The sequence below is a fragment of the Nipponia nippon genome, unplaced genomic scaffold (assembly GCF_047370975.1).
Source record: "Nipponia nippon isolate SJK-2023a ecotype South Korea unplaced genomic scaffold, ASM4737097v1 scaffold_9, whole genome shotgun sequence".
Taxonomy (NCBI): domain Eukaryota; kingdom Metazoa; phylum Chordata; class Aves; order Pelecaniformes; family Threskiornithidae; genus Nipponia; species Nipponia nippon.
Window position 1 is genome coordinate 3786069 of NW_028262413.1, and position 26451 is coordinate 3812519.

General features: G+C 40.6%; 1 protein-coding gene across 1 annotated transcript; it reads left to right on the forward strand.

Annotated features, from left to right (window-relative positions):
* Positions 1–5398: 5398 nt before the first annotated feature.
* Positions 5399–26291, forward strand: TXNRD3 (thioredoxin reductase 3). Its single transcript, XM_009469815.2, has 16 exons — positions 5399–5615; positions 12337–12397; positions 13989–14098; positions 14286–14399; positions 16283–16355; positions 17244–17363; positions 17788–17930; positions 19348–19463; positions 19572–19797; positions 20027–20119; positions 20569–20645; positions 21533–21689; positions 21891–21998; positions 22917–23012; positions 24594–24728; positions 25021–26291. The coding sequence occupies exons 1-16, from the start codon at positions 5493–5495 to the stop codon at positions 25087–25089; spliced, it is 1821 nt and encodes a 606-aa protein (XP_009468090.2). The 5' UTR covers positions 5399–5492; the 3' UTR covers positions 25090–26291.
* Positions 26292–26451: the final 160 nt, after the last annotated feature.

The window sequence follows — 26451 nt, forward strand, 5'->3', positions numbered from 1 at the left end:
ACAAGTGCAAAAGAGTTGTCTGCCTAAAGCTGACTAGAATTTAAAAAAAAAAAAAACAACCTTCATTAAAATACTCTCCTGGGAAATGTACAGCATATGACTACTTAAAGGAACTAGTTTTGCTTAGAAATACAGCCAAGTTCCCATATTTCTAAAAGATTAAAGGCTTTTTTGTCCTTTATCTCTACATTTCTTTTCTTTTCCTTTTTCTTTGAAAAAGCCCTCATAAGAAACTTAGCATGGAAAGGTGACTTCGGTGCACGGGAGACGGACGCCATGCCGTTCGTTAAAGCAGACAAATAAAGAGCTCATCCTGTAAAGCAGCTGAGCACCAACACTTTCTGTCAGCTCTAGAAAAGCTTCTAGCTTGCAGCACTTAACACAATTGCACTGTGGAGGCCATGATTCTGCAGGTTTAGATCCAGCCTGAGTCTCTCTGACTTCATTAAAGCTTCACCTGGGCAAAGGGAGACCCTGGTCTGCACGAATCCTGGGAGCCTGACAGCTTCATTGCGTTCCCTGAGGAAGAAGACCTGGCACTCTCTATACCACTGTTTATTGTAAAATACATATAACATCATCAACAAACCTTGTGCCCTGTGCCTATGGGAGGAGACATCCCTGAGCCTGAATGCCGGCAATCTAATTACGATGCATTCAGAAAACCTCATGCTCACCTTGGCAAGTTATAATAATGATATTAATCAAAATTAAACACTGTTTAAGGGACACTAACCATCATACACTTTAGACTGAAAGCGTGATGGGTAAGATTAGATGAGACATATTCAGCAGACTCCCAGGGACAAATTTTGAAACAGAGGACCACCAGCATCACGTCTGCAGAAAAGCAGATCTACAGCCGTCTCTCATTTGCAGGCATAAACTAGCAGATGGTTTGCAAGACCAGAAAAGCAAACATAAAGCATCCACTCCAGCTTTTAGGACTTCACAAGCATGAGTTTTGCATGGAAAAAATACATGTGTACATCATTAACAGATGCAGGTCCTAACTCTTCCACTTTGATTATTTCTTTTTAGCTGCCTTGTTTCTAACGCCCTTTAAAAAGAAGCACAACAGCTTCTCGCTATTTATTCAAGATCTTGAAGAAAAATTATTCCTGGTGGGTCTTGAGCTCCCCCCATTGACTTCTCAATAGCAGCTAACACTGAGGGCTCATTTCAATGCTCCGCCACTGTCCAGACAAGCTTTTCTGGGTGGGATGTTGAATCTTTACAACAATGAAGATGTGATTGCCCTCTGCTGTGTGTATGCTCGCTGTATTTTAGCACTACCACTGCTAACAGAAGTTATTGCTATGCCCAGGCCTTCCCGGAGAGTGCTGCTATTCAGCTGAAGAGCTTATTTTCCTCTTTCTTCAGTGAAGGAAGAATAATCTTTCTTCCCTAAGCTCTTCCCCCTCCCTCCCTGGCCAAAGTCTCTTATGATCTGAAAGACTCTCCCAATCTCAGGCTTGGAGCACAGGGTTAGTACACACTCTGTATTACGTGCACCATCAGCACTCCAACGAGCTGATGGCAATATGCTTAATGGTGCCAAAACTTGTGCATGTGCCAGAAGGCTTTTGACATCATTTGCCATGAACACTAATCCATAAACTCTGAGCTGCAGGCCATCTGCATGTCCCCCAAATGGCTGGCTATCAAATCAGATTTTCAGCAGCCTCCAGCGTGGCTCAGTCTCCATTAACTCTCCATTGTTAGTGTTGACAAAGGATGTAACCATGCTCGTGGCTAAGGACCTTGGCTGTCTCCTGGCTTATGACACATGAATTTGATTTTAGACAAAAGGATGGCTAAAGACTTTCACATTATTATGTTTAAAACAGTTCCCTGGTTCTTCTCTACCAGCCATTTGCTCCTTCCTCCAAATATCTTCTTACGAAGAACTTCATTTAGAAATGCCTCCAACATCTGCCATCTACATCAGTTTGCCTTTTGGAGCCTTTTTTATGGCAGAGACTGTCTTACTCCATGTTTTTCAGAACGGCGTGTAGCTTTACACTTTTAAATATGGGATCAGACCTTTACGATGCTAAGAGCCCTCTAGTCCTGTGCAAGAGCTGCAGCAATGATACATCTTCTATTCTATTCTATTCTATTCTATTCTATTCTATTCTATTCTATTCTATTCTATTCTATTCTATTCCAATCTATTCTATTCATAAACCTCCCCTACCAGTTTCTACCTCAATGCCTTCCCATGGAACATTACGCTACATCATTAAGAACTATTTTATGTGGTTTGGTTTTTACTAATCCTCAGAGTAAGGTGAGTAATGCATAGGAGAGGACAGTCTTAATGAGACCAGTTGCTTTTATTCTCTCTGTTTATATTCAAGAAAGCAGACCAAGGCCTTTCATGTGGAAGGTGGGGAAGTTTACAATCATCCTATAAGCTCTTTGTATAGCTGCTGACTGGCCTGCAGGGAGCCACAGTTCAAGCACGCTTAAACCTTTATTAAACAAGTCTTTCACACTACTACATTTAAAACAGTTCCCTGGTTCTTTCCACAAGCCACTTGCCCCTTCCTCAAAATCTCTTCTTGCAAACCACTTCATTCAGAAATGTTTACACCACTTCTGCTGTTTCCAATATTTCGACAGTCTCCTAGTGAGTGGAATGGTTGCCCAAAGAGCTCTGGTCATCCCCTTAGATCTACCCCCAGCACACCTGAAGAGTGAGATTTGGAGAGCTGAATATGATGTGGTATTCTGAGGGAGAAAAAAAACCACAGAAGACAGATTCAGGGCCCATACTGTTAACAATAATCAGAGCTACTATAAGCCATTGAGGTGCACGGGCAGGATACTAATGCGGCGGTCCCTTTCTCTCTACAACTGAGCAGTCATCTTACCTCTTCTTTCTCCAGAGTTCAATCCTTTCCTTTTCTTTCAGCTATGAACAGCGACTGCCAACATGGCAAGACCTTACCTCCCTGCTCTCTCCTCCACTCCAGCTTTGAGGACAGCAAATCTAAGCAAGATACGGCCACTGTAGTGCTTCCAAATCACCCATTTGTGTTGCAAGTTGACGTTGTCCCCCTCATCCCTTCTTCATAGAATCATAGGATCATGGAATGGTTTGGGTTGGAAGGGACCTGTAAAGGTCATCTCGTCCAACCCCTCTGCCATGAGCAGGGACATCTTCAACTACATCAGGTCGCTCAGAGCCCTGTCCAAGCTGACATTCAGTGTTTCCAGGGATGGGGCATCGACCACCTCTCTGGGCAACCTGTGCCAGGGTTTCACCACCCTCATCGTGAAAAATGTCTTCCTCACGTCTAGTCTGAATCTACCCTTCTTTAGTTTAAACCCATTACTCCGTTCTTGCTCTACCTAAGGTAACAGTGGTAATAATAACCAACAGCAGAGAGAGCACAGAAGGGAAAAAAACCCTCAAGTGACATAATTTGCCTTGGACATTTATTCCTCATGGGACTTGGCACATTGCCATCAGTGTTGTGCGTTTCAACAGAAACAGGTATTTTGAATATTTATTTATTACATTCTCTGACCTTTCTGGATCTGATGGGTGCCAAGTTCAATACAAAAACCCACCAACCTTCAGACAGCGACACAAACCCTTGAGCTTGCAACATTAATTCCTGTAAGAATACTAAGGGTAACCGATGTTTCTCATCAGGAAAAAGGGGGCTGAGAAGGAGGGAGAACAATTAGCCAAAGCTGGGAACCAAACAAGCAGCTTTGGTTGGACTGTGGACAAAGTAGAGTGACTACTTCTGGCCCCTGCATGTTATGTCAAACCTTAGTAGCTGCAGGTACCGCTTTCCTATGTGCTGATACTGAAATAAGAGGCTGCAAAACTTAGATTTGTTTTTCTCTGTGGGGAGTGTAGAAACACCCAGTCTAGAACTCTTTCATCGCCAACATTCGAATAAATGTAATATACATTTTTTCAAGCTTACTGGGCAGTGAACACCACAGATACATATGATCAAAAGGAATTAACCCAGGTAATTCAGTTGTTTCCCACCAGGCCCATTTTCATCACTGGTGGCATTACAGCTTTTGTATGTGATTCTTTTTAGCATTAGTACATAGCAGTAGGGCTGGTCTGTGGCAGGCGTGGAAGGGAGCACTGGACTTTATTACCTGCTTTGTTACAAGCTTCCTATTGAACCTTACTAAATCGTTGTCTCTGTGCTTTCCTCACCTATTGAAAACAATCCCTGTCACTCAGAAGCTTGCAGGATTCGATTTAGTAACATTAGTGAAGTTCTTAGATATTAAACCAGGGCAACCCCTTATGACTGTTTATAGAAAATTGCTGCTGCAATTGGCAAATGCTGGCGGGCTCCGCAGGGAGATGACCAGGTTCTTGGGACCTCAGGATACAGCCTGCCATTCCCCAGCCAAAACCCCACCAAAGCAGGGGAATAACCAGGCAGGATTCCTCCTGCTCCATGCCCATCAGCCTCTTTCCACCGCTAGGCCAGGACATCCCCCTCCACCTTTCAGTCCTGACTATTACTATGATTCTTGAGAAGCGAATAATCCATCTAATCAGAGATGTGTGTAACGATAAGCAGTACCAGATGCTTCGGCATCCCCTTCCTTTAACCCTGTCCCGTGAAAGAAAAGGGAGTTTCTTTCTGCTGTCTTGGCTAACGTGTTCTCAAGCCATAATCCACTTTATTATAGCAGCTCCACCTGTATCCCTGTTCTCCTCCTTGTGCATAAGAGATGCAAGCAGCAGGCGAAGGCAGATGGGGGAAAGCTGCCCTCCCCCTGTAAAAGGCAGCTTCCCCCCAAGACTTTGCCTTAACTATAGGGCACGGAGGGGGGCCAAAGCCCGGTATTTGTTCCACTCTGGGACACAGGGCGATCGCGGCCGCCTCGGGGCCGGACGGTCCGTGAGGTGAGACAGGAGGCGCGGGAAAGGCCAACGACCCCTGCGCCAGCCCCAGCTCCCGCCTGTGCCTTCCAGTCGCTCGCCGCCGGAACTATTTGCCCTCCCCAGGCTTTGAAGGCGCCGCGGGACGAACGGCCGCTGTGGGCGGCCACAGAAGGGCCCGGCGCCGGCCCCGGCCCCGGCCTCACACCGCCCAGACAGCGCGGCGCCCCCTGCGCATGCGCCCTCTCCTCTCCCGCCTCTGGGGTTATTCCACACTTCCTCTCAGAGGGAAGGGGTGGCTTAAAGAAAATGTACGTTTATCCCTCTATACATCCCCTTTAGGTAAATCGTAACGCTTGCACTCGTGATGTAACTTCGCTTTTTATTCCTTTACAATGAGTCATAGCACGTGTGGCTGAAAGAAGGGGCAGGAAGCGCTCTTTGGCATTTTGCTCCCCCCACCTTTCCCTGCAGATAGGTCGGCCCGACTCGTCACCCTTCCCGCTCCGGAAGGGGCGGGGTGGGGCTGAGGGTCAGTGCGGGCGTTGGGCTAGGAGGGCGCGCGCTGGGTGGTTGTAGCCGGTCGCTTGCCGCCTCAGCCGCCGGCCCCGCCATGCCGCCGCCGGGCCAGACCCAGCTCCCGGACTGGGACGGGCTGAAGCTCCGTGTGCGGACCCTCATCGCCTCCCACCGCGTCATGATCTTCAGCAAGAGCTATTGCCCCTATTGCAATAAGGTGAGGCGGCGGCGGGAGTCACCTCGGCGCGCTCCCCCGCGGGCCCTCTCCTCACCCTCTCGGAGCCGCCTCCCTCCTCTGCCGTCCCGGCGAGGGCTGGGCGGAAGGGTTCTCGCCGTGAGGAGGAGGCAGGCCTGGCGCGGCCCCCGTGCGAGGCGAGAGACATCTGCCCTGAGGGCGGCCGCTCGCACGGCTGGCGGCCCGCCCCGGCCGGGGGAAGCGCGCAAGGGGAAGAGGGTTGGAAAGCAGACACTGTGGGGATGCCGCTTCTTGTGACGGCACCCTTGGGATTTAAACAGTCCAGTTGAGTTAAGCACCAGGTTCCACCCCTTGGAAACCCCCTTATCAGGCTTGAAATGAGGCAAAGATCCTCACTGGCATCCTTAGTAGTTCTTTCCCTTTGCCACGTGAGTGGAGGTGTAGGTGGATGTGTGAGAAGTTCTGCTCGGTGTGCCTGCTCCTCAGCTAAACGGCTTTTGAATCTGTTACTTGAAGGTCAGGGTGCTGGTGGTGTTGCTTTCTTACTGAAAGTTCGAGCACTGCATTGGTGTTCAACTTGGACAAAGTTGCATCCCTGGGGAAGAATAAATTAAGTTTTTTGCTGTTTTTGAAATTTCAGGGAGAAGGTTGACTATATAGCAAGAATGTAAGTTCTAAATGCTATCTGTAATGTGTGTTTAAAAAAAACAATGAAAAACTATTAATTGTGATGCTTAGAGAAAAATATCTATCTAGCTCTGGTTTTGCATCAGTATCACAGGGTAGCTGTAACTAGTGAGCCAGAGTCATTAAAGAAAAACAGGCTTTTCATTAGAATTTTATGATACCAAGACACTGCAGTCATAGCCCACACAGAATCTGGGTGTTTGTGTGCATTGTGATTCTTGGATGTTTACAAAGAGCATGTTATGAAATGTTAGTTAAACCTCATGATACCATATTTGATGTGGCCACGGTGGAAAAAACATAAATGGAACTGTGGGATCAAGTCCTGGTGTGAGAACACTCAGAAGCTGCCCTCCTGTGTGTAGGTTAGGTTTAGTTCCAGTGGCTCTTGTGAGGGAGGAGGTATTATGACCCTCTTGTAGAAAACGTAAATGAATATATCCTATCTCACTTGCAACTTAATTGAGGTTTTGGGAAAGGAAGCTTCTGTGTATGAGAGGATAAGCAAAACCAGTGCCTTCTCTCCAAGAATGTTTTGGCAGAAAGACAGTATAGCATGATAGGCAGCTCAAATCCTTCTAAAATTTGCTTACGTATCAACTTATTCAATGGAAGTTTTAGCAAGTGAAGTAATAGTAGGATTGGAGTCTTGCTCAAGTCTAGTCCTGTTGACAAAAATGTTCTCTTCTGTTGAGGATGAATCCTTTTGTTGAGGACTTCAGTGCTGTCCATTGAGAAATACTTAGTTGTGCCTCTGTGGCTCTGTGTGCTTTTACTGATCGTGATTGCTCAAGTGTTGATACACATGGTACTCAGTCCAGTGTTTTTGAGATCGTACAATGGCACAGTAACTTTTTAAACCTTGCAACCTTTTCCTTCATCTGTTTCTGGTATTGCAATGGGGCTAGACTAGCACAAGGAGCTTAAGGGAAAAATAGACTTGGTTGTAGTCCAGTAATTAAATTCCAGATTAATGTTCTTTCCTGCGTTTGTTCAGAGCTTCTCCATTAGGCATGTTTACTTGCTTCAGGGAAACAATCAGATATGAGGAGTATTGCCTTTATTGTCTTGGAAAGGGGAAGAGTGAATGTCATGAGTAGGAGGGCCCTCTCTCATGGCCCCTTCTAGGAGGCAGAGCTGAAAGACCCTGTATGAATCTTTGTGAAGGAACAGGTGATAAACTTGGAGAGGGGGGGAAGAGCTGATTGCTCTAGTAGGCAGATTTCCTTGCCTTACTTTCCTGTTTGGAACAGAAGGGAAAGGTAGTATGATGAAGAAAACATGTGGAAGAGGTATATATTGCAGAGGAATAATTAGAAGAAGAAAGCTTATGAGAGAAGGAAGCCACTCATGAGACATCAAGTGATAAAGTAATATCTGCAACAGTACGAGTATTAACAACCCCTCCCACTGAAGACGTAGAAAATAGTGAAAAGAATGGGAGAACAGTGGGTAATGCAGCACTCTTGCTAGATGATCTAGTTTGTAGAATTAATGAAGTGGATATAACTTAGAAGTGTAGTTACAGCTTGGGTACTTAGCCTGTAATCACATAGTTTTGAGTTCTTAAAGACAGACGGGTATGAATAGTGTGCACTGTGTCTTTTACTGTGGATGGTTGTTAGCAATGTGCTTTGGTAGGATTAATTGAAAAACTGATGATGTTTAGCACTAGCGCAGAGAACACTCATGCTCTAAAAGGACCTAATTTGGGGAGTGGGAAGAATTCTTTTATTTCAAATGCCGGAAAGAAAATTAAGATTGTGCTTTCCTACGGAAAAACACTGCAAATACAATCTCTAAATGAATTAAGTAGTTAATTCTGTTCAGTTTAGTTAGTAGCATGACTAGGCAATTGTGCAGTTCTTTTTCTGCAAACGTGATTTATTGCTCAAGTGCTGTAGCAAGGCAGTAGTGGAGAGAGAGTGGTATTAGAATGACTTCCTTGTCATAACTTGACTTGATTGTTCTTTAATTTCTTACCACCCTGAAAAGATTAATATTAAGATAGAAATGCATAAAAAAACCCCCGTAGTGTTTTAGCATGAAAAATTGCCAAGTCTGAACACTGTGATATGTTGAAATTATTTTAAGAGCAACAACTGTGGTTGCGTAGAAGTTGCCGGTTATTCTAGTTATATGTTATGCTATTGCCAATTACATTCTGTATCCACAGGGGTTTCTGGTCAATTCAGCTGTAGCTGTTATAGAATGTTAGCTGATACATGAAACAGCAGATATAGGACATATCATTATTACTGAACTTTACTGTATGAAGCTTATTTCAAGCCTGCTGAGCTACCTTAGTGACAGAAAACATCTCCAAGAAGAGTTTTCTAAAGTGTTAGACCAATTTCTCAGTTTCAGAGAAATTACCTGCTGTTTAGTAATATCTGGAAATTTTTCTAGTCTCTCTCTTTGTGAAAACTGGAAGGTAAACAATGCCATTGCCATCGCATTGGTTGGAAGGGAAGTAAATGGTTGTATCTGTGACCATGCAGCCTAGTATCCTGTCCCAGACACTTGTTGGGGAAATTACATTTATAGGATCGGGGTATAAGGAAGGAAATTTCCCATATGCTGCTGAAGTTTCCAGCACTGTGTGGCTCAAGATTTCTTGACCTGAGTTTGTATTAGTTTTATTGAGTTAAAAGTTTTCAGTGGATCTTTCTTTCATTAGTTGGTCGAATAGCTCTTTTGATCTCCTTTTAATTTTGGCTTTTACAATGTCAGGTGGCAGTAAGTTCTCCAGTTCATGTATTGTATGGAGGCTTACTTCCTTTTCATTTCCAAATTGTTTTCTGGTAAATGCAGTTGTTGCTGTTTGCTCCGGTGAGTATTTCTCAGAAATCATTTCCTCTTCACCTTATCTAGATATTACTCATGATTAGTGTATGTTATCTGTCTACTCCTCCTAATCATTTTCTTTTCCAAACTGAAATAATCTATCATCTCTTGCCTGGATTGAAGATTTCATAACTCTGATCATATACTTGTTACTTTTCTTCCTTTCTGTTTCACTAGCACAACACAAGCATGATCTATTCATAAGTATAAAGTGCAATGGCTACTTCTAATCAGGATGCTGATGTTTGTCTGGTTTTTTTTTTTCTCTACTCCATATCTTCAGTAGAGAATAAAGGTTGCCTAAATGCACTGTCTTAAATCTGTCCTTTCTTCAGTGTAATCCTTTCTTGTTCTACTGATGTTCTCTGTCCTGTCCTCCCTGTGCTAGCTGCTGTTGCAGTGTTTTAGCAGGTTTTTAAAAAAAACACTAATGAAAACTTGCCTGTTACTCTCCTGCTTTGCTGCAAACTAAACCAGTGGGCAAGTAGCTAATTTTGTGACTTTCCTCCAGATTCTTAGCTTACCACTTGATAGCAGCAATCCCTTTAAGCTTTGCTTTTTAGATCTTTCATGGCATTCAGCTAGGGCTTTGTAACTAACGGGCATCGCAGAGCGGGAGGTCTGGAACAGTTCCACTGCCGTTTCCCTTTCATTCAGTCCATAGCCATAGTCATTCCAGTAAGCAAGCCTGAAGGTAATGGGGAGTTCAGGACAAAAGTTTTTAGGGCCACCTAGATGGTTATAGAGGATTGGAGCACAGGATGTGTGAAGAAGGAGCTCAGTCTGTTCAACCTTGAAAACGCTAAGGAGGGATTTTAGTTGCTGTCTGCAGCTACCAAGTGGGAAGACAACCAGACTCTTTTCAGAGTTGCAGAGTGAAATAACAAGGGCCAATAAGTACAAGTTGCAACAAGAGATACTCCAATGAGATAAAATGAAAATTCTTTACTGTGAGGGTAGTCAAACACTGGAACAGCCCAAAGAGGTTATGGTCTCTGTCCTTGTAGATATTCAGAACTGGAGTGACAGTGCTTGAGCAATTTGATCAAACTTCACATCTGGCCTTGCTTTAAGCAGGGAGTTGGATCAGATGACCTCCAGAGGTCCCTCACAACATTAGTTCTACAATTACAGAATAATTTATGTAATCAATTATACAAGCAGAGCTTATATTTTTATATTACAGTTGATACATGATGTGGTAAGAAACTTGCCATGTATTTGGTGCAGAATACAAAAGCTTTATGTTTGTGTGCATAAAGCTGAAACTCCAGTAAAAAGCACTGGAATACTCAGCATTTGGCATAGCAACAGCATGGATCACAGCAACATTAAAAACATTTTATTAATCGTGTGTTTGACATCTTTAAGCTTATTAGATGTGACTCAACATACTCTTAGTGAGCTGCTGTCAATAAATTTGAGGTTCATCAGAAAGCTGGTTGTAAAAGACTTCTTCTGAGTTGGCAGCGACTTAGTGTGCTTCATTGTTCAGACTCCATGCTGGCAAGTGGATCCATCACACAGACATTTAGTGCTTCTTGCTAGAGCTGTTTTCACATCAAGGCAGTTATGATTAAGTATGTATTTGCACGAATAAGTCTGCAAATTGTATTTCAAAGGAGTAAATACTGCCAGATGTAATACTGCCTCCTGGGCTGTGAGGTATGTCATTGTCCAACTGGAAGGACAGTTCACAATTTGAATACTGCCAGTTTTACAAATAGGTGTTACCATAAAAAAAAAATCTCAGTTCTAAGACGGTACCTGATTTGAATTTGGTAATGGTACACTCTGTCCATCCAGAACTGATGTTAGAAGAACACCCAGAACTCTGTCCAGACTGGGGAGAATCTCCACTAAGTTGTCATTTAGGATGGTTTTTTTGTCTTTTAAGACTAGGCTCATATATGGAGCTCTCTTTTTTTTTTTTTTTTTTTTTTTTCTTCCCCCCCAACTTTTAAATTTATTGCTGACTTCTGGATGCATTAACCATGTTTCTAGGACATGTTCCAATGACACTGTACCTGAGTTTATTCATGGCAATGCAGGAGAAAAGCAGCCTTCTAATGACCAAGCATCTTTAGAATGCTTCTCCTGCTTAATGGAGAAGAATAGCAATTTAAAAGGTTAAAAAATGTAACTGTTACATTCTGGTATTAACTCTCTTAATATTTCACAAGTGAGATATGACTGATTTAGTAAAACAATGACAAACAAGTTAGAACCGCTCCTGCCTGATCCTGGAGGCTGAGGCAGATGTTGTTAAATAGCAAACCAAAAATTGGAGCTGGAAAAAAATTCAAGAGATCATCTAGTCTTGTCCCCTGGCTCAGGGTAGGAGAAGCCATAGTTCAGATACTTTTGAAATGTACTTTGAAGCCGCTCGCTGATGAAGATTGTCATCTACCTAGGCAATATCCAGTGTCTCACTATTAGGAAAAGCTTTTCCTAAAGTGTAATCTCAATCTCTTGATGCAGTTCAAGACCATTAGTTCTTATTCCATCCACCACCACTTCTGTTCCTCCTTGAGGTAGTCAATTATTTATTTAAACACAGTTATTTCTTTCCCTGTCTTTTCTTTGTTAAACCCAACGCATTGATTCCTTAGAGTAATTGTTCTCTGCTTGTTCTATAACTTTTCTGAAGTACAGCAACCAAAAGTGAAGGCAGGGCTGGTAGGCATGAGCTGTCCTAGTGCTGAGTACACTTGGAGAGTGTTACCTGCAGCTTTTTATAATGTACCTTTTTTTGCATTTACTTGACAATGTTTTGTTTTGCATGTGGTCCTCTACTCCTTTTTTCTTTCTTTCTTTAGTACTGTCAAGGAATCTGGCTGCTACTTCATCTCTTCTTGATGTTTTTCCATATGGCAGTTATTCTCATGGTTTTTGGTATCTGTCAGGGATGGAGAAGTCTGCAGCTAAGCAAATTGTATATAGAAACTTTTTCTTAAAGTAGTGAAACTTGAATTGGAAGATTGCTGCGATGTGGGATGCTTAATCTGCATGCTGTTAAATAGCCTAGCTTTAAGTGAGGAACATGCAAAACATAGAAGTAGTGCCAAACTTTACCAAAGGCATGTAGAGTTAGGCCCTTGAAGCATAATAAATGAGCCTTAAAAGTTACCTGTGTATGTGCAACTTTTACCCTGAGCTGTGTATCAGATCTTGTGAAAGCTTTGCACTGGTATTGTTTCTGTTGTAGGTGAAAGAACTCTTCCGCTCTATGCGTGTGGAGTACTATGCTTTGGAACTTGATGTAACTGGTAAGTAGAAGAAAGAAAACCTATTACATGCTGCTTATTGTAACTAAAAACGGGTGACTGTGCGTGACTCCCTAAGCTGTCTTGAACTAATTGGAGGATATATAAAACCATTAAAATAAATCTTAATATATTCAGAGATAAAATCAATTAGGCTTTAATGGAGATTTTAATACAGGATGTGTTTTTAATACAACTGAAGGCTTTGACTCTTTCTGTACAAATCATCAACTGATAGAGGATGCGAGGTCTGATTTCCCTCTGAGGAGCTCTGCCTTTTGGGAAAAAGCCTGTGGTATTTTTTCCTACCTCAGGTTGTTTTGTGGCTTTAGATGAATTGTTAATGTTTGACTTGGTATATGGGTGACCTTCATAGGGGAAGTTGCTGAGTCATTGGAAAGAAGGGTAAATTCCAGTACCTTGGCTGTTGCTGGTTTGATGGTTTTTTTAAAGCCAAAGCTGCTTTAGTTTTTAGTACATGTATAGTGCTTTATGCATATATGTCCATAATGCATGTAGTTTTTAATGTAGTTTTAAGAACAAGTAGTTTCTAACGTAATTCTTAGTAAACTCTTAATTTCACTGTTGGTAAGCTGTTAAATGTGTATTATCAATTTTTTTCTGTACAAAACTTAGTTTCCAATGCTTTCTTAAAGTTCTAATGCTTTTTTGAAGTGTTTGTGCTTAAACAGCGTTTGGGAAAAATGCACGTATTTATTGATCCAGAGCATCTCTTCGTACTTATTTTTACTTTTTATTAAAGTTGTGATGCTGTGAACTAATTATAGCCCAAGATATGCAAAGTACAATGCACAGTCACTTTTTTCTGGAATTACTCCTAATTAATAATGTATTTCCCTTGCAATTGTTCTGATTACTGATACTAAATAGATATGGTCTTAGAGTAAAAAGATTTCAGTCAAAGTGATTACTGTAAATTCTCATTCCTACATTTACTGCTGGACAACTGCTGAGAGATCCAAATTGAGCCTGTGTGTAGGTGCTGATGATTCAGATGACAGGTCAGGTCAGGCAGTGATGATCTTAAAACTGGAAGGTTTAAGACAGTGTGGTGGGTAGAAAAAGTATGAAGGTAGCTTTAGGATAAGTAGAAGAGCAGGTTCATTCTTCCCGTCCCCATATTCTCATAATGCAAAGCTGCTGGGCAAAACTATGTGCACTTACACAAAACGTACTCTAAAACAATTCTCATGAAAGAAAAGCTGTCTGTATGATCTCCTGTGATATCTGGAAAAGAATTTTTCTGTAGTACCAAGTGTGACACTGTCAGGAAGAGACTGATTAGTCCCTGTATTTCCTGAATTCTTAACTCTATTACTTCAACTTTACTTCATTCAGTAGAATTATGGCTTGAAGCACCAATATATTCCTGGTGTTTAAGCATGCTCTTTTGAGAAGTAGTTTCTGAAGACTTGCTTATGTTCAGGAAGTCTACAAATGTGATGCTTATAATAGAATTGTTTTCTTGGCAGGCCTACAGTACATTGCAGTCCAAACCTTTAATACTTCATGTTGTTTTAAAAGCTCCCTTGTTGAAAATTGTTCTATATGTACCTGTTTCTTTTATTCTTAGCTGACGGACCCAGTATTCAGCAAGTGTTAGCAGAGCTAACTAATCAGAGGACAGTGCCTAATGTATTTGTGAATGGAACTCACATAGGTGGCTGTGATTCAACTTACCAGGTAACTTTTCTTTAAAAATCAGCTGGAAGTAGACAAGACTACTGAGTGAATTTGCTGTTTGATCATAATTAAATTTTGTGTGACATATTAGACTGGGTGATCTAGGTCAGAGAAAGCAATATCATTCAGTTTTTGTTTACTCAGAAATGTGTGTGATAATTTGATTCCCCCCCCCCCTCTTCCCCAGGCTTATCATGATGGATCACTGCAGAAACTTCTTGGGGATAGCAAAGATATAGAACCCTATGATTATGACCTCATTGTTATTGGTGGTGGCTCCGGTGGACTTGCATGTTCCAAGGTATGATGTGAAAATTGCATTAAAGAGCAGGTTGTATATGAAACTTCTTCCAAAGTTAGTCTCTCTATTAATCACAATAGTGCAAAACAGTCTGTATTTTGATGATGATTACCATTCAACTTGTTAATTAATGAATCAATAGTGGTCTAGTAATGTGTTCACTCAGGAGATCGTTGTCTCTGTGGACTAGTATTCTGGCCAATGCCTATTCAGGTCTCTATCCTAATAATAGGTTTTAGCCTCCTGGCTGAGGGTGGAACAAAAAGTTTAAGTATCTCCTCTTCATGTGTAGTACACAGGCACTTTAACACTTCCAAACATTAACCTGGAAAACTTAAAGGCTACTCTTGAAGTACTTCTGACTGTTCAGGATTCAGGACCACCAGTCATCTAAAATGAAGTGCTTTCAGCTGTTCTCTTAAGGAACCAATTCACTGTTTAGTCCTCTTTCTAGCTGCTTTTTCAGAAATGGTAACAGAGATTGTGTACCTCTTACACAATTAGCTGTTGTTCAGAGTGCCTCAGGACCCAAGCTGTGGATTCAGTTTTCTGCCTGAGGGATTTGAACACACACTTCCCACCTCTCAGCCAGGTATCCTAACTGTCAGTTTATGGTTTGGGCATGGTGATGTTATTTTTGACAGCCTTGGTGATTGTTGTACAACAGTACAGTTAAGCATGTAACTTTCACCAGATAAATATAAGGCAGGCAGGAGAAGGTGACAGTTGAATTCTTCAATTGGCCAGTTGGACATTTTTAGAATGCTTCAGATCTTTCCTCACAGTGCTTTCTGGGACATTAGTTATAAACTTGCTGATAATTACCAAACTGTTCAGAGTGGGAAAGGTCAGGTATTCAGAGAACACAAGATAGCTGGGTAACTCTAAACCTTGTTTGAGCCGGGACTGCAGTAACTATGTGGAAATTCTTAAACAGATTTGAGGCACCTAAAGGTTTGATCCAAGCCCTTGAAAGATCAAAGAATGGGTAGCTTCAATCAAGTGCCTGGTAATTCCTTGGATATAGTATCATAGGACTATTCAGGTTGGAACGGACATTAGGAAGATGTCTAGTCTAAGCTCCTGCACCAAGCAGGGTCAGCTATGAGGTCAAACAAGATTATGCAGGACCTCATCCATTTGGGTCTTGAAAATAGCCAGGGTTGGAGATGGCACAGCCTTTCTGGGAAACGGTGTTTTACTGCTTGAGTGTCCTCATGGTGTGAAAGTTCCTTATATCCGGTCTGAAACACTCTCGTTTCAACTTACGGCTGTTGTCTTTTGTCCCTCCGCTACTCGCCAGTGTGAAGAGCCTGACAGAGTCATGACCTCCTCATAGGTATTGGAAAGTTGCTGCTGGGTCCCCTCCGAATCCATCTTTTCTCCAGGCTAAATGTGTCAAGTTCCCTCATCCTTCTCGTAGGGCATGTGCTCCAGCCCCAGAGTGTCTTGGTGGTCCTCCATGAACTGTCTCCAGTTTATTAACATCACTTTTTTTATTCATTCATGAACATGCCAAGTCAGTCCTGAGAGAAAAGGAGAGCTAACAGCACAAATATTTCTTTGGGTGAGGTGGTAGAGGATCATAGGCTGATAAGCCCATCTCGTACCCTCTTCAGATCATGGCTTTTGACAGTGTAGGATGATACGGATGCAGCATTGACCATATGCATCCACTCAAAGTTTGGAAGAAAGTAACAGTTTTTGAGGGATCTGAATTTTTGTCTGGTGAAGGAGGTAGAAGAGCTGTATATGATAGTGAGACTAACTACCAAAAGAGCCTTCTATAAGTGCTAAGTATATCGTGACCGTAAATGAGTGAACAGGCTTTCTTGGTCAGGCAAAAGTTCAGTAATTCTGACTTGTTTCTCTGTCTTTTATAGGAAGCTGCTACCTTGGGAAAGAAAGTAATGGTATTAGATTATGTTGTTCCAACACCTCTCGGAACCTCATGGGGTAAGCTTCTGTTAACTTGGATTTTATGATGTTTGAGTGCCAGTGATATGTACTGAGTTGGTAGATATTATGGATTTGTATTCTTAGAAATCGTGGCTGAATTCCTGTAATTCTGGAACACAGATAACAAAGGAGTTGTCTTCCTGGCACGCCTGCTTTTCTGGACAGTTATTTCTATTCTGTGCATTGCTAACTCAGTTCTTTGTCAAACATTGTTCTAGTTCTGTTCACTTTCAAATCGTGTCTGGATGGGGTGTGTGTGCATGTTCATTCTCATGTTTGCGGGGTTTTTTTTGCCTTTTAGTTCATCTGGTTCTATTTCATGGACAATTGATCTAGGCTGCCTCTAGAACAGGGTGACTGTATGGCTATGCATGCCTCACCTTTCCTTAATTAAAGACAGCTGCTGTCTGACCTTTATTAATGCTATTGGCAATTGAGAATGAGTAAGGAACTTCATTGGTCCAGTTTTACTGAGTCGAGGTATGAATGTGCTTTCATAGCTAAGATTTCAAACAAATACGTATTTCAAATTCCTTATAACAAGTGATACTAAACTCTAGGAACTCTGGGCTTTTTGCCTTGCTTACTTGCCAATCTGACTACCATCTGAAGCACTCTGGAGTAGGTATCCTGGGTCTATGTTTAAGACAACACACTGTATCCTTCTTGGTTCAATGAGTCAAGCAACCTCTTAAACTGAATGCAAACTTGTAAGCTTAGTGTGTTCATTGTATTTTAAAATGTCTTACAACAGAAATTTCGTGTTACTTGTGTGGCTATAGCAAGCATCACCAACTGATATATGGGTGATTATAGAAAACACATGATAGGAAAAGGATAAATATCCTGTTCACACAGGTAATAACATGGTTCTTTCCATCTTAGGGCTTGGTGGCACATGTGTAAATGTAGGCTGCATTCCTAAGAAGCTAATGCATCAAGCAGCACTTCTGGGTCAGGCACTCCAAGATTCCAGGAAATACGGGTGGCAGTATGAAGAACAAGGTAAGTAAGAACACAGAGGACAGACTGAGACAGTGTACAGATGAAACTCTGAGCTTAAGATTATTCTTGTACTTTGGACTTAGTAAAGACTTAGTAAACTCGGGGCAGAGTTCAGTAGTTTTCTTAAGTGAATCAAAGGCATCCTTGTTCTTGAGTCGTAGAAACCTTTAGGATTGAAAGCTAACTGTGTTTTGTTCCCTATATTATCTGAATTAAATGAAAGAAGTTCTAAAATGAGCTTACTTCAGATAGTAACAAGGCAGGTAAATATTGGCATAGTAGAACAAGACTTCAATACGTATCCTCATTACTGATGATAATGATGTCGTCTTAGCATGATGTACAATGAATAAAACTGAAGTTTTCCTTTAAGAGTTCATTACACTTTGATTTCTTTAAATATGAAATTCATGTCTTGTTTCAGTTAAACACAACTGGGAGGTCATGGTAGAAGCAATTCAAAACTACATTGGTTCTTTAAACTGGGGGTATCGAGTGTCCTTAAGAGAGAAGTCTGTGACATATCTCAATTCTTACGGAGAATTCATTGAACCACACAAAATTAAGGTATGCGCTGTGTTTAAAACATTTAGTTGGGAGGGAAAACTCATGTTCTGAAATTGCCTTTGAAAATCCAGCAAGGAAAAGGCTTCATCTTGATGTTGCCAACATAAGTCAACTGAAGTTAAAAACTCATTTGTGAAATAAGTTATTGATTCAAATTAATATTGTACTTTAATACATGCCACAGCGTTTGCAAACCTAGCAACTGTGAGGTAGGAGTGCTGTGGATACCTGTATGCTTCTGTCTTGCATGAACAGAGTAAGGCGGTCTCAGTTCCTAACTTCATGACTGAGGTCACCAGCCTGGGGGGGGAAGAAAAGCTTTAGCTGTACGATTTTGCCACTTGGAAAATCTTCATACTAAAGCATAAAAACTATTGAAATTAAATTCAGATTAAGCACTTCTGTAACAGCGCTGCTAGAACCTGATGCTGTATCAGCATAAGAATTAAATTGTCAGTTTTGCAAGACAAAACACGTGCTGGCAATCTTGCTGTGAGTGATCATATTGTAGCAAGGTTAACTTAGAAGAACTGCATACTGAAGACAGCTGTTTGGTTCAGTGGGTGTAACGGTCTGTTTTCAGTATGAATTTATGAAGGCTGAACTATGTGTTTCAAACCAAGAGTCTAGCACTGAAAAGACAGTAGTACGCTCAGCTTACCTCATCTACCAACTGTTCTGGTGTCCAGGTATGCAGGTCATCTACTTAAGTGTCCTTAGTCTATAAATGAAGTAGAACAGAAAGACTTTCACCAGGAGGTTGGACTAGATGACCTCCTGAGGTCCCTTCCAACCTGCATTACTTGATGACTCGATGGGGAGGATGTTTCCCCTTCATCTTTGTTGGAAAATAAGAGCAAGAATGAAGGTCAGATTTTGAGGGGTGCATTGGCAAGATTAAATTTCTCAAGACCAAGGGCCTCTAGAGGTCAAATTAGTTTGAATTCATTTAAGGTTGGGTCTCAGGCCCTCTGAAATCATGAAACTAGATACTTTTTTTTATTTCTACATTAGCCTAAGAATGAATTGATGTTATTTTGTCACTAACATTGTGTTGGCCTTTTATTGGAAGTGGGGGGCAGGAGGGGGGCTTAATTTGCTGTGGCTTTTTATAACTTGAAAGTAAAGTTGTTATGAACAATTCAGTGTAAATGAGTAGTTGAAATGGGCAGGATCCAAAGAGTAAATGATAAAGTGCTGTAACTAACGTGAGAAAAGCCTGATAGTTTGTGATTTAAACCTATTATTCTTCAGTGACCTGCATGGCTTCTCTGAATGCATTAGTTCTTGTTTGAAACTGCTTGTTCTTGATTCTTAAACATACCTACAATATTTGAGGGGAAGATTACATAATTTTTTTATTTTATCTTGAAACCTGTTCCTATGATAAAGACTTTAACTGTGTCTCTATAAACAGGCAACTAATAGAAAAGGACAAGTAACCTATCACACAGCAGAGACTTTTGTCCTGGCAACAGGAGAAAGGCCTAGATATCTGGGTATCCCTGGAGATAAAGAATACTGTATTACAAGGTGAGATGAAAAGGCGTAATAGACTGAACTTTGTCTGTTCTAGTGTTTGCAAAGACAAACAAAGTTGTAATGAAAGAACCTTGTAACTTACACTTCTTTCCTTTTTAGTGATGACCTCTTCTCCCTGCCTTACTGCCCTGGCAAAACTCTAGTTGTGGGTGCTTCCTATGTGGCTCTAGAGTGTGCAGGATTTCTTGCTGGTCTAGGTCTAGATGTCACAGTGATGGTGCGTTCCATACTCCTTCGGGGCTTTGACCAAGAAATGGCAGAAAAAGTAGGCGCTCACATGGAAACACACGGCGTGAAGTTCATCAGGAAGTTTGTACCTGTTCAGGCAAGTGCTTCCTTTAGGTTTCTTCCCTCCATGCAAAATTACTTTAAACAGCACACATAGAATGCATGTGCTGTCTGGGAAGGCTTTGGCTCTGTACAGGAATAAATATTTTATGAGATTAAGCTTTTTTGTACTGCTGAATGACAGATTAGTAGGTCAAGGTTTGAAGTGACAATGTAAGTGAGCTCTGCTGCTTAAGGTCGTTCTAAGCTTACAAATATTTATACAGGTTGAACAGCTGGAGGAAGGCATGCCTGGAAGGCTAAAAGTGACAGCAAAGTCTACTGAGGGACCAGAAATCTTTGAAGAAGAATATAACACTGTAAGCATTTCTGGATTTGAAATAACTGAATGTAGCAGCACATGAAAATGTATTAAAATACTTTAAAAGTTGCTCAGGAAAAAAGTAAAAGGAAATCTTGCTTGAAAAATTGTTCACGTAAATTACTGGCAGAAAAAAATTCAATATTCATCTTCAGTTGAGCCCTGTCAGCAGAATGAGTGAAACTTTACGTGCCTAGACTTTAGTTCATATGAACAGTGTTGTTGCTTCTATTTTTGTTCTGATATTAATATTTGGAAGTCTGTGTTGCATCTCTGAAAGAAGTTGCGCATGGAGGAGCCTGAATTGTTGGTGGCTCTTTCAAAAAATTTTTGGAAAAGTCACTTCAATCGTATGCTTTATGTTTTTTCAGAAAAAGACCAAAGGAAGTATTATGCTGATTATGCTTTTCTTGCATAAAATTATTGCATTTAATTTTGGTTTTTTAGGTTTTGATAGCTGTTGGTCGTGATGCATGTACCAGAAGCATTGGTTTAGAGACAATTGGTGTCAAAATCAATGAGAAGTGAGTATTGCTCAACTCCCTTAAACCACTGAATGCGATGATTTACCTCTTTAACAATACCTAATGATACTGATGTTTTTTTTTTAAATCCTCACTCTTACACCTGGCAATTATGTGAACGTTTATAACCTTTTTCTCTCCTGGATTTGAGTACAGTTGTCCATTAACTTCATTTCTTTAATATGTATTTCATAAAAGAACTATTCTGAATGAGTTAATACCTACTGGTTGGCCACTGTGCTTAAGGAATAGATTTAATATATTTGCTTAATTTACTTAGAAACTACAGTTTAATATTCTGTTAAATTAAACGTTTTATTCAGCTCACGTGGCAAGTTAATCTAGGGGTTTAAAGAGGCAGCAAGCTACTTGCTTCCTACAGATTCAACTCTTTTTTCTTGTTTCTCCCTGGTGTCAGTGCAAAACTGGTGCAAAGGAAGAGTCAGGATTATGTTGCTCAGGAGAAAGAAAAATTAAGATCAGGTTGCAGCAGCTAACAACTTACTAAGCCAACTTACTTAAACATGTGAGTGATATTGCAGCTCTTTTTCCCCACAGGGGAAAATGTACACTGCAAGCTGTATAATAATAAAGTAAAAGATCATAAATCCAAAGATGTCTGAGTTACTTCGTTGTCATCAGACACGCACTGTTGCTCAGGTCAAAACTGGCCCACTGAATACTGACTTCAGCCATGTGTCAGAGTTGGAGATAATTGATGCTCTGAAAAGTTTGCAGTTGAAGTAAAAAAGGCATAAGCATATTTAATAAAACATGCTCAGTAGTCAGAATAGCATCTTTGTAGCAGAACTTCTCTCCTGTTTTTTGCTGAGCTCTGAGGAAGGTTACGATACTGAGCTCTATTCTCTTTCCTGTTTGTTTTAAAGGAATGGGAAAGTACCTGTAAATGATGAAGAGCAAACCAATGTGCCTTATGTCTATGCTATTGGAGATATATTGGATGGAAAGCTTGAACTTACTCCAGTTGCCATTCAAGCAGGAAAACTGCTAGCCCGCAGGCTTTATGGTGGTAGTTCCACAAAGGTAAAGCTCTAAGAATACAACTTCAACTTATTTCTGTGCTTTTTACCTCAAAATTGCAATAACATGGTTTGATATGTCCATTTGACTGTGGGCACTGCAAGTGTTTTGTAAAAAAAAAAAAGGCGCTAATACAACTTTTCCTGTTATGTACTGTATAGAACTTGCATAGTCTAAATATCAATTTTGTTTTTTTATTTTTAGTGTGACTATATCAATGTACCAACGACAGTGTTTACTCCTTTAGAGTATGGCAGCTGTGGGTTAGCTGAAGAAAGAGCCATAGAAGAATACGGAAAGCAAAACTTGGAGGTGAGAGCACTCAAGACTTGTTTAACTTCTAGCTTGAGAATGTTTTTCTTGGGCCTTGCTGCTTTACACTCACAGCATAGTGTTAGAACAAGATTAGAAGGTTAGCTAGATAGGTCTTTGATCGTGGAAGTATTGTCATCTGGCTAACAAGGTATTGGACTCCCAGAAATCCAGGACTGGACTTGACAATGTTAGAATTGTGCGTAGCTATTTGCACGCTGCCGACAAGCATTTGACTGCAGGAGGCCAAACTCAGGTTGCAAAGCTGTAGGTGGTGTTTTGCTCTTGTTGTTAATTAAAGACTTACTGCTGTGTAAGTATACCAAACTCCTAGGATGAACTGTCTATTTTCTGCTTATTCACTGTACTTGAATTGGGAATTAATTTCTTCCTGACCTTTTTTATGGCTATAGAAGGTATAACTTCCCTGTTTTATGGTAATTTCCGGCTTCTGCACTTCTCTGAAGAGTTTCATTAAAGCTGTTTGCATGCCTTGTGTTTAGCTCCTTACATATTTCAAATACCCTTGGCATTATTTAGCTTGTACTGTTAACTGTTTTGCAGAATAGGTTTAAACTTATAGTAACTAAATATTAATTTTGTACTACTAAAGCAGTTCTCTTTCTGAAAGTATGGTCTGAAAATGCTATGTCTTACAGCTGTTGCTGTTTTAATCAAGTGTTTAAATCAGGGGTGCACGGTTTGAGTCAAGTCTTCCTCTGCTGACTTTTGGAGGATGGACTGCTTGGGCTGAGGGGGGGGGGAGGACAAAAATCACTGTCTTGTCTAGTATATGTTATGAAAATCTAATGGGTTAAATGTCAAATCACCGATTTGTAAAGACATTAAAAATTAGAATCATGTCTGACTGAATTAATTCATCAAATTCTAATGCTCTTTTTCTTGTCATCCTCCCAGGTTTATCATAGTCTGTTCTGGCCACTTGAATGGACAGTACCAGGCAGAGATAACAATACTTGCTATGCAAAGATTATCTGCAGTAAACATGACAACGTAAGTAGCAAACTGGAATGAATATACTGAGTGTATTCTTGAAGTTAGACCAGCCAAAAGACTAGTATCTTTTATTTGGCCTGCCTGAGGCCAGCTCTACCCATTCTGTTAACATAAGTATTTGTTTTAAGAGGTCTAATGAATTTGGAGGGAGCTGATTTGTTTGGGGTTTTTTGGTATAACAGCTGTTTGAGCAATTGGTAGCTTTATATGTTATGAAACTTCATCCTGAGTTCCAATTTAAGGATAGATTTGTGAAGAAATTCACCAAGGTTTTTTTTCCAAGTGGGTTTTGAGTAACTGTACTATCTGGTGTTTTGCTTTAGGTTTCTGGACCTTGATGTTTTTTGCCCTTTGCAAAGTGCAGAGTTTTGTCTGTTTAATAGAAACTTGGAAAATGTGGTTGGTCCTAGAAAACTGAGTGATGAGACATGGGAATTTCTAGTGATCAGTGGTTCTTGTTGCAAAAAATAAGTGTCAATGCTGTCCCGTATTTTTCCCCAAAACTCTCTGGAAGAACAGACAAACAAAGGAAGATTTTTGGTGTTCAAGATTAGTTTGGAGAGAAGGAATGATATGATGAAATAGCATGGCTTTTAAGCTCAGAGGAAGTAAGCTTACTCTTTTCCATATTAGTCCACCTAACCCTTTTGCAAAGACTGCAGAAAGGCTCAAAGTTCTACTTTTATTAGAGCCTCATTGGCAATAATCCAAACGAAAAGAACACAATGGAAGGAGGGACTCTATTTAGCTTTCTATGTGAAAGGTTTTTTTCCTAGGATGCTGGAGGAAAATGTAAGGTAAATAGTGCATTTAAATCACTCGTATTATGAGGCATTTGTATCCTGTCTTGCAAATCATGGCCAGACCTGGGCTAGGACATCTCTGAAAGTATGGGAAGATCCTGGGAAAATGTTTCAAAACATTTTTTTGTATCCCTCTTGATAAACCAATTAATGAAACAAATTGAAACAAACCACACCTATTTTAACTTGTTTTTATAGCCTACTGCCTTGCTAGGTCTTGCTACAGAGGCAGCTTGCTAGGTCTTGCTACAGAGGCAGCTTGCTAGGTCTTGCTACAGAGGCAGCTTGCTCAAAATTCAAGCCTATAATGTTTTCATTTTCTTTCTTGTTAACTGCTTGGGGAGGAAGGGAACAGCCAGTGAAGCTCTTCAGTATCAGACTTTTAACAAACAATATAAACAGGTCCTCTATCTGACCTAATTTCAGTGTAGAAAAATAATTTTAAATCTGAACAGACTAAACATAACGTATATCTATAAAATCATAAAAACAGCTGGCAAAACTAGAATCTGTTTAGTTTTAGGCAGTATCTTTGAATTAGTGCTGTGCAATGATTTTAAAACTCATTCATTTTAAAACTTGTTTCATTCTGCTATAATGGACTGAGAAGAACTGCAGAACTCCTTTCTTTGGAGTAGTTCATTTTTTGTTAAAGACTCTGCTACTGACCTGCTTGTGTAACATACAGTTTTTAGTGTAGCGGGCATTACATACCAGAGCTTTTGTTAAACTTTACCTAGTACTAACTCCTGTTTTGTTCTCACCTGTCTTAAAGAATCGTGTGATAGGATTTCATGTTCTTGGACCTAATGCTGGTGAAATTACCCAAGGCTTTGCTGCTGCAATAAAATGTGGTCTCACCAAAGAATTACTTGATGAAACAATTGGTATCCATCCGACTTGTGGAGAGGTAAGGGACGGGGAGGGCACAGCTTGATTTAAAACCTGGTTTTGGAGATAGTTACCTAGATGCAAGGAAAGAATACTACAATGTATTTTGAGATTTATTTAGTATTTGCTTAACTTCTAACCATAAGAGATTGACATGTGATAGAAAATGTGTTAATTGTGCACTGCAACTTGTTTTCCATTGTAACAGTTCAAAGAAATCTAGTATTGTTACTTTACAAGAGGAGACCGATAGCCATGTGGAGGATGATACAGAGCAACAGAAAATAAGCTGTTCTCTTGCTGTCTTGCAGGTGTTCACTACAATGGATATTACAAAATCTTCAGGACAAGACATCACTCAAAGGGGCTGCTGAGGTTAAACCTGCTGTTTTACATGTTTTCATGTTGTACACGCTTGGTTCTGTGGAAGCCCTAATACATCCAACTGCTTTGCAGCAAAATAAACATTTGCATCAGTACCACTGTATGTACTGTAGCTGGGAGTGGTGCCTTTGTGAGGCTTCCTCAGTAAGTAGCGTTGCAAATGGAAACAGTAATACAGCAGGGAAATCTTGAACTGTAAATCCTGACTTTGTTTGGTATCAGCACTACGGTGCTTTTTTGATGTTCTGGCTCGGAACCTTATTGTGAGGTGAGCTACGACTGATGGCTGCCATGCAAGGTTGGGAGATCCCTTCGTCTGATCAGATGACTGAACTCCTGAAGGAAATTCTTAAGTTGCACAAATTAAAGCTAATGCTTCTAGGCTCCAGTGTCTTGTACAAATGCCTGAGATAGAAGACAAATATATAATTGAATTATTCTTGCCAACAGTTTACAGTTGACTGATTTATCTTTTTCATGTATTTTGTTTTAGTTAATTGTATATTCCGTTGAGGCAAGATGGCACAAATAGGATGCAATGTTGAGCAGCGCAGTTCAAGCACTAGTCTCCCACCTCAACCAGTATAAAACGTCGAAGTAATCTAAGACGTTGCTCACGTTGTTTGACCTCAGGTGGCGTAATGTCTTTAAGGTAAAAATTTCAGATGTAGGCATTTTGTGTGTCAGGGTTGAAGAGCATAAGTGCAAGACCTTGTCAATTTGCTCTTGCTGTTTATGACTATAGTTAGTGCTAGTAGTCTCAAATCTGGTTTCAGCTCTGTAATGTAAAACATCACAGAACCCGGAACTGCAAGTCTGTACTCTTATGTGGAGTATTGAAGTCTTGGAGGAGCAGGGTCAGAATAATCTGTCCCGCTGAAATAGTAGGTGCCTGCCCATGATGGTAATAAGCGTTGTATAGAATTTCTTTGAAGCATGTGTTGCAGCAGAGAACAACGACTTGGTGTGCTGTCACGCTTTGTGTAGTGTCGTGTACAGTCAGTACTCTGAAGTTTTTTCTTCCACCCCTAGCATTCTGCTCTGGGGGGATTGTGCTTGAATTTGGCTCTTAGTTTTGTCCAAAGAGATGTTTTGAAAGACTCTTCTGAACATTGTATGATAGTAAACAAACAGTTTTTAACTATTTAATCTATGATGTACCATGGAATTTGAAGTTCAATAAACAACGCATACAACACTTTGTGGTGTCTGACCTCATGGTTTATGTTACTGCGTACTTGAGATTTTATTGTGCTTCAATTATGTTGTTTATCACAGGCAATACTAAAACCTCTGTAGACTTGTGCATGCGTAATCTTTCAAATGGAGAAACAAGTTTTCTTGCCACATCTGGGGGC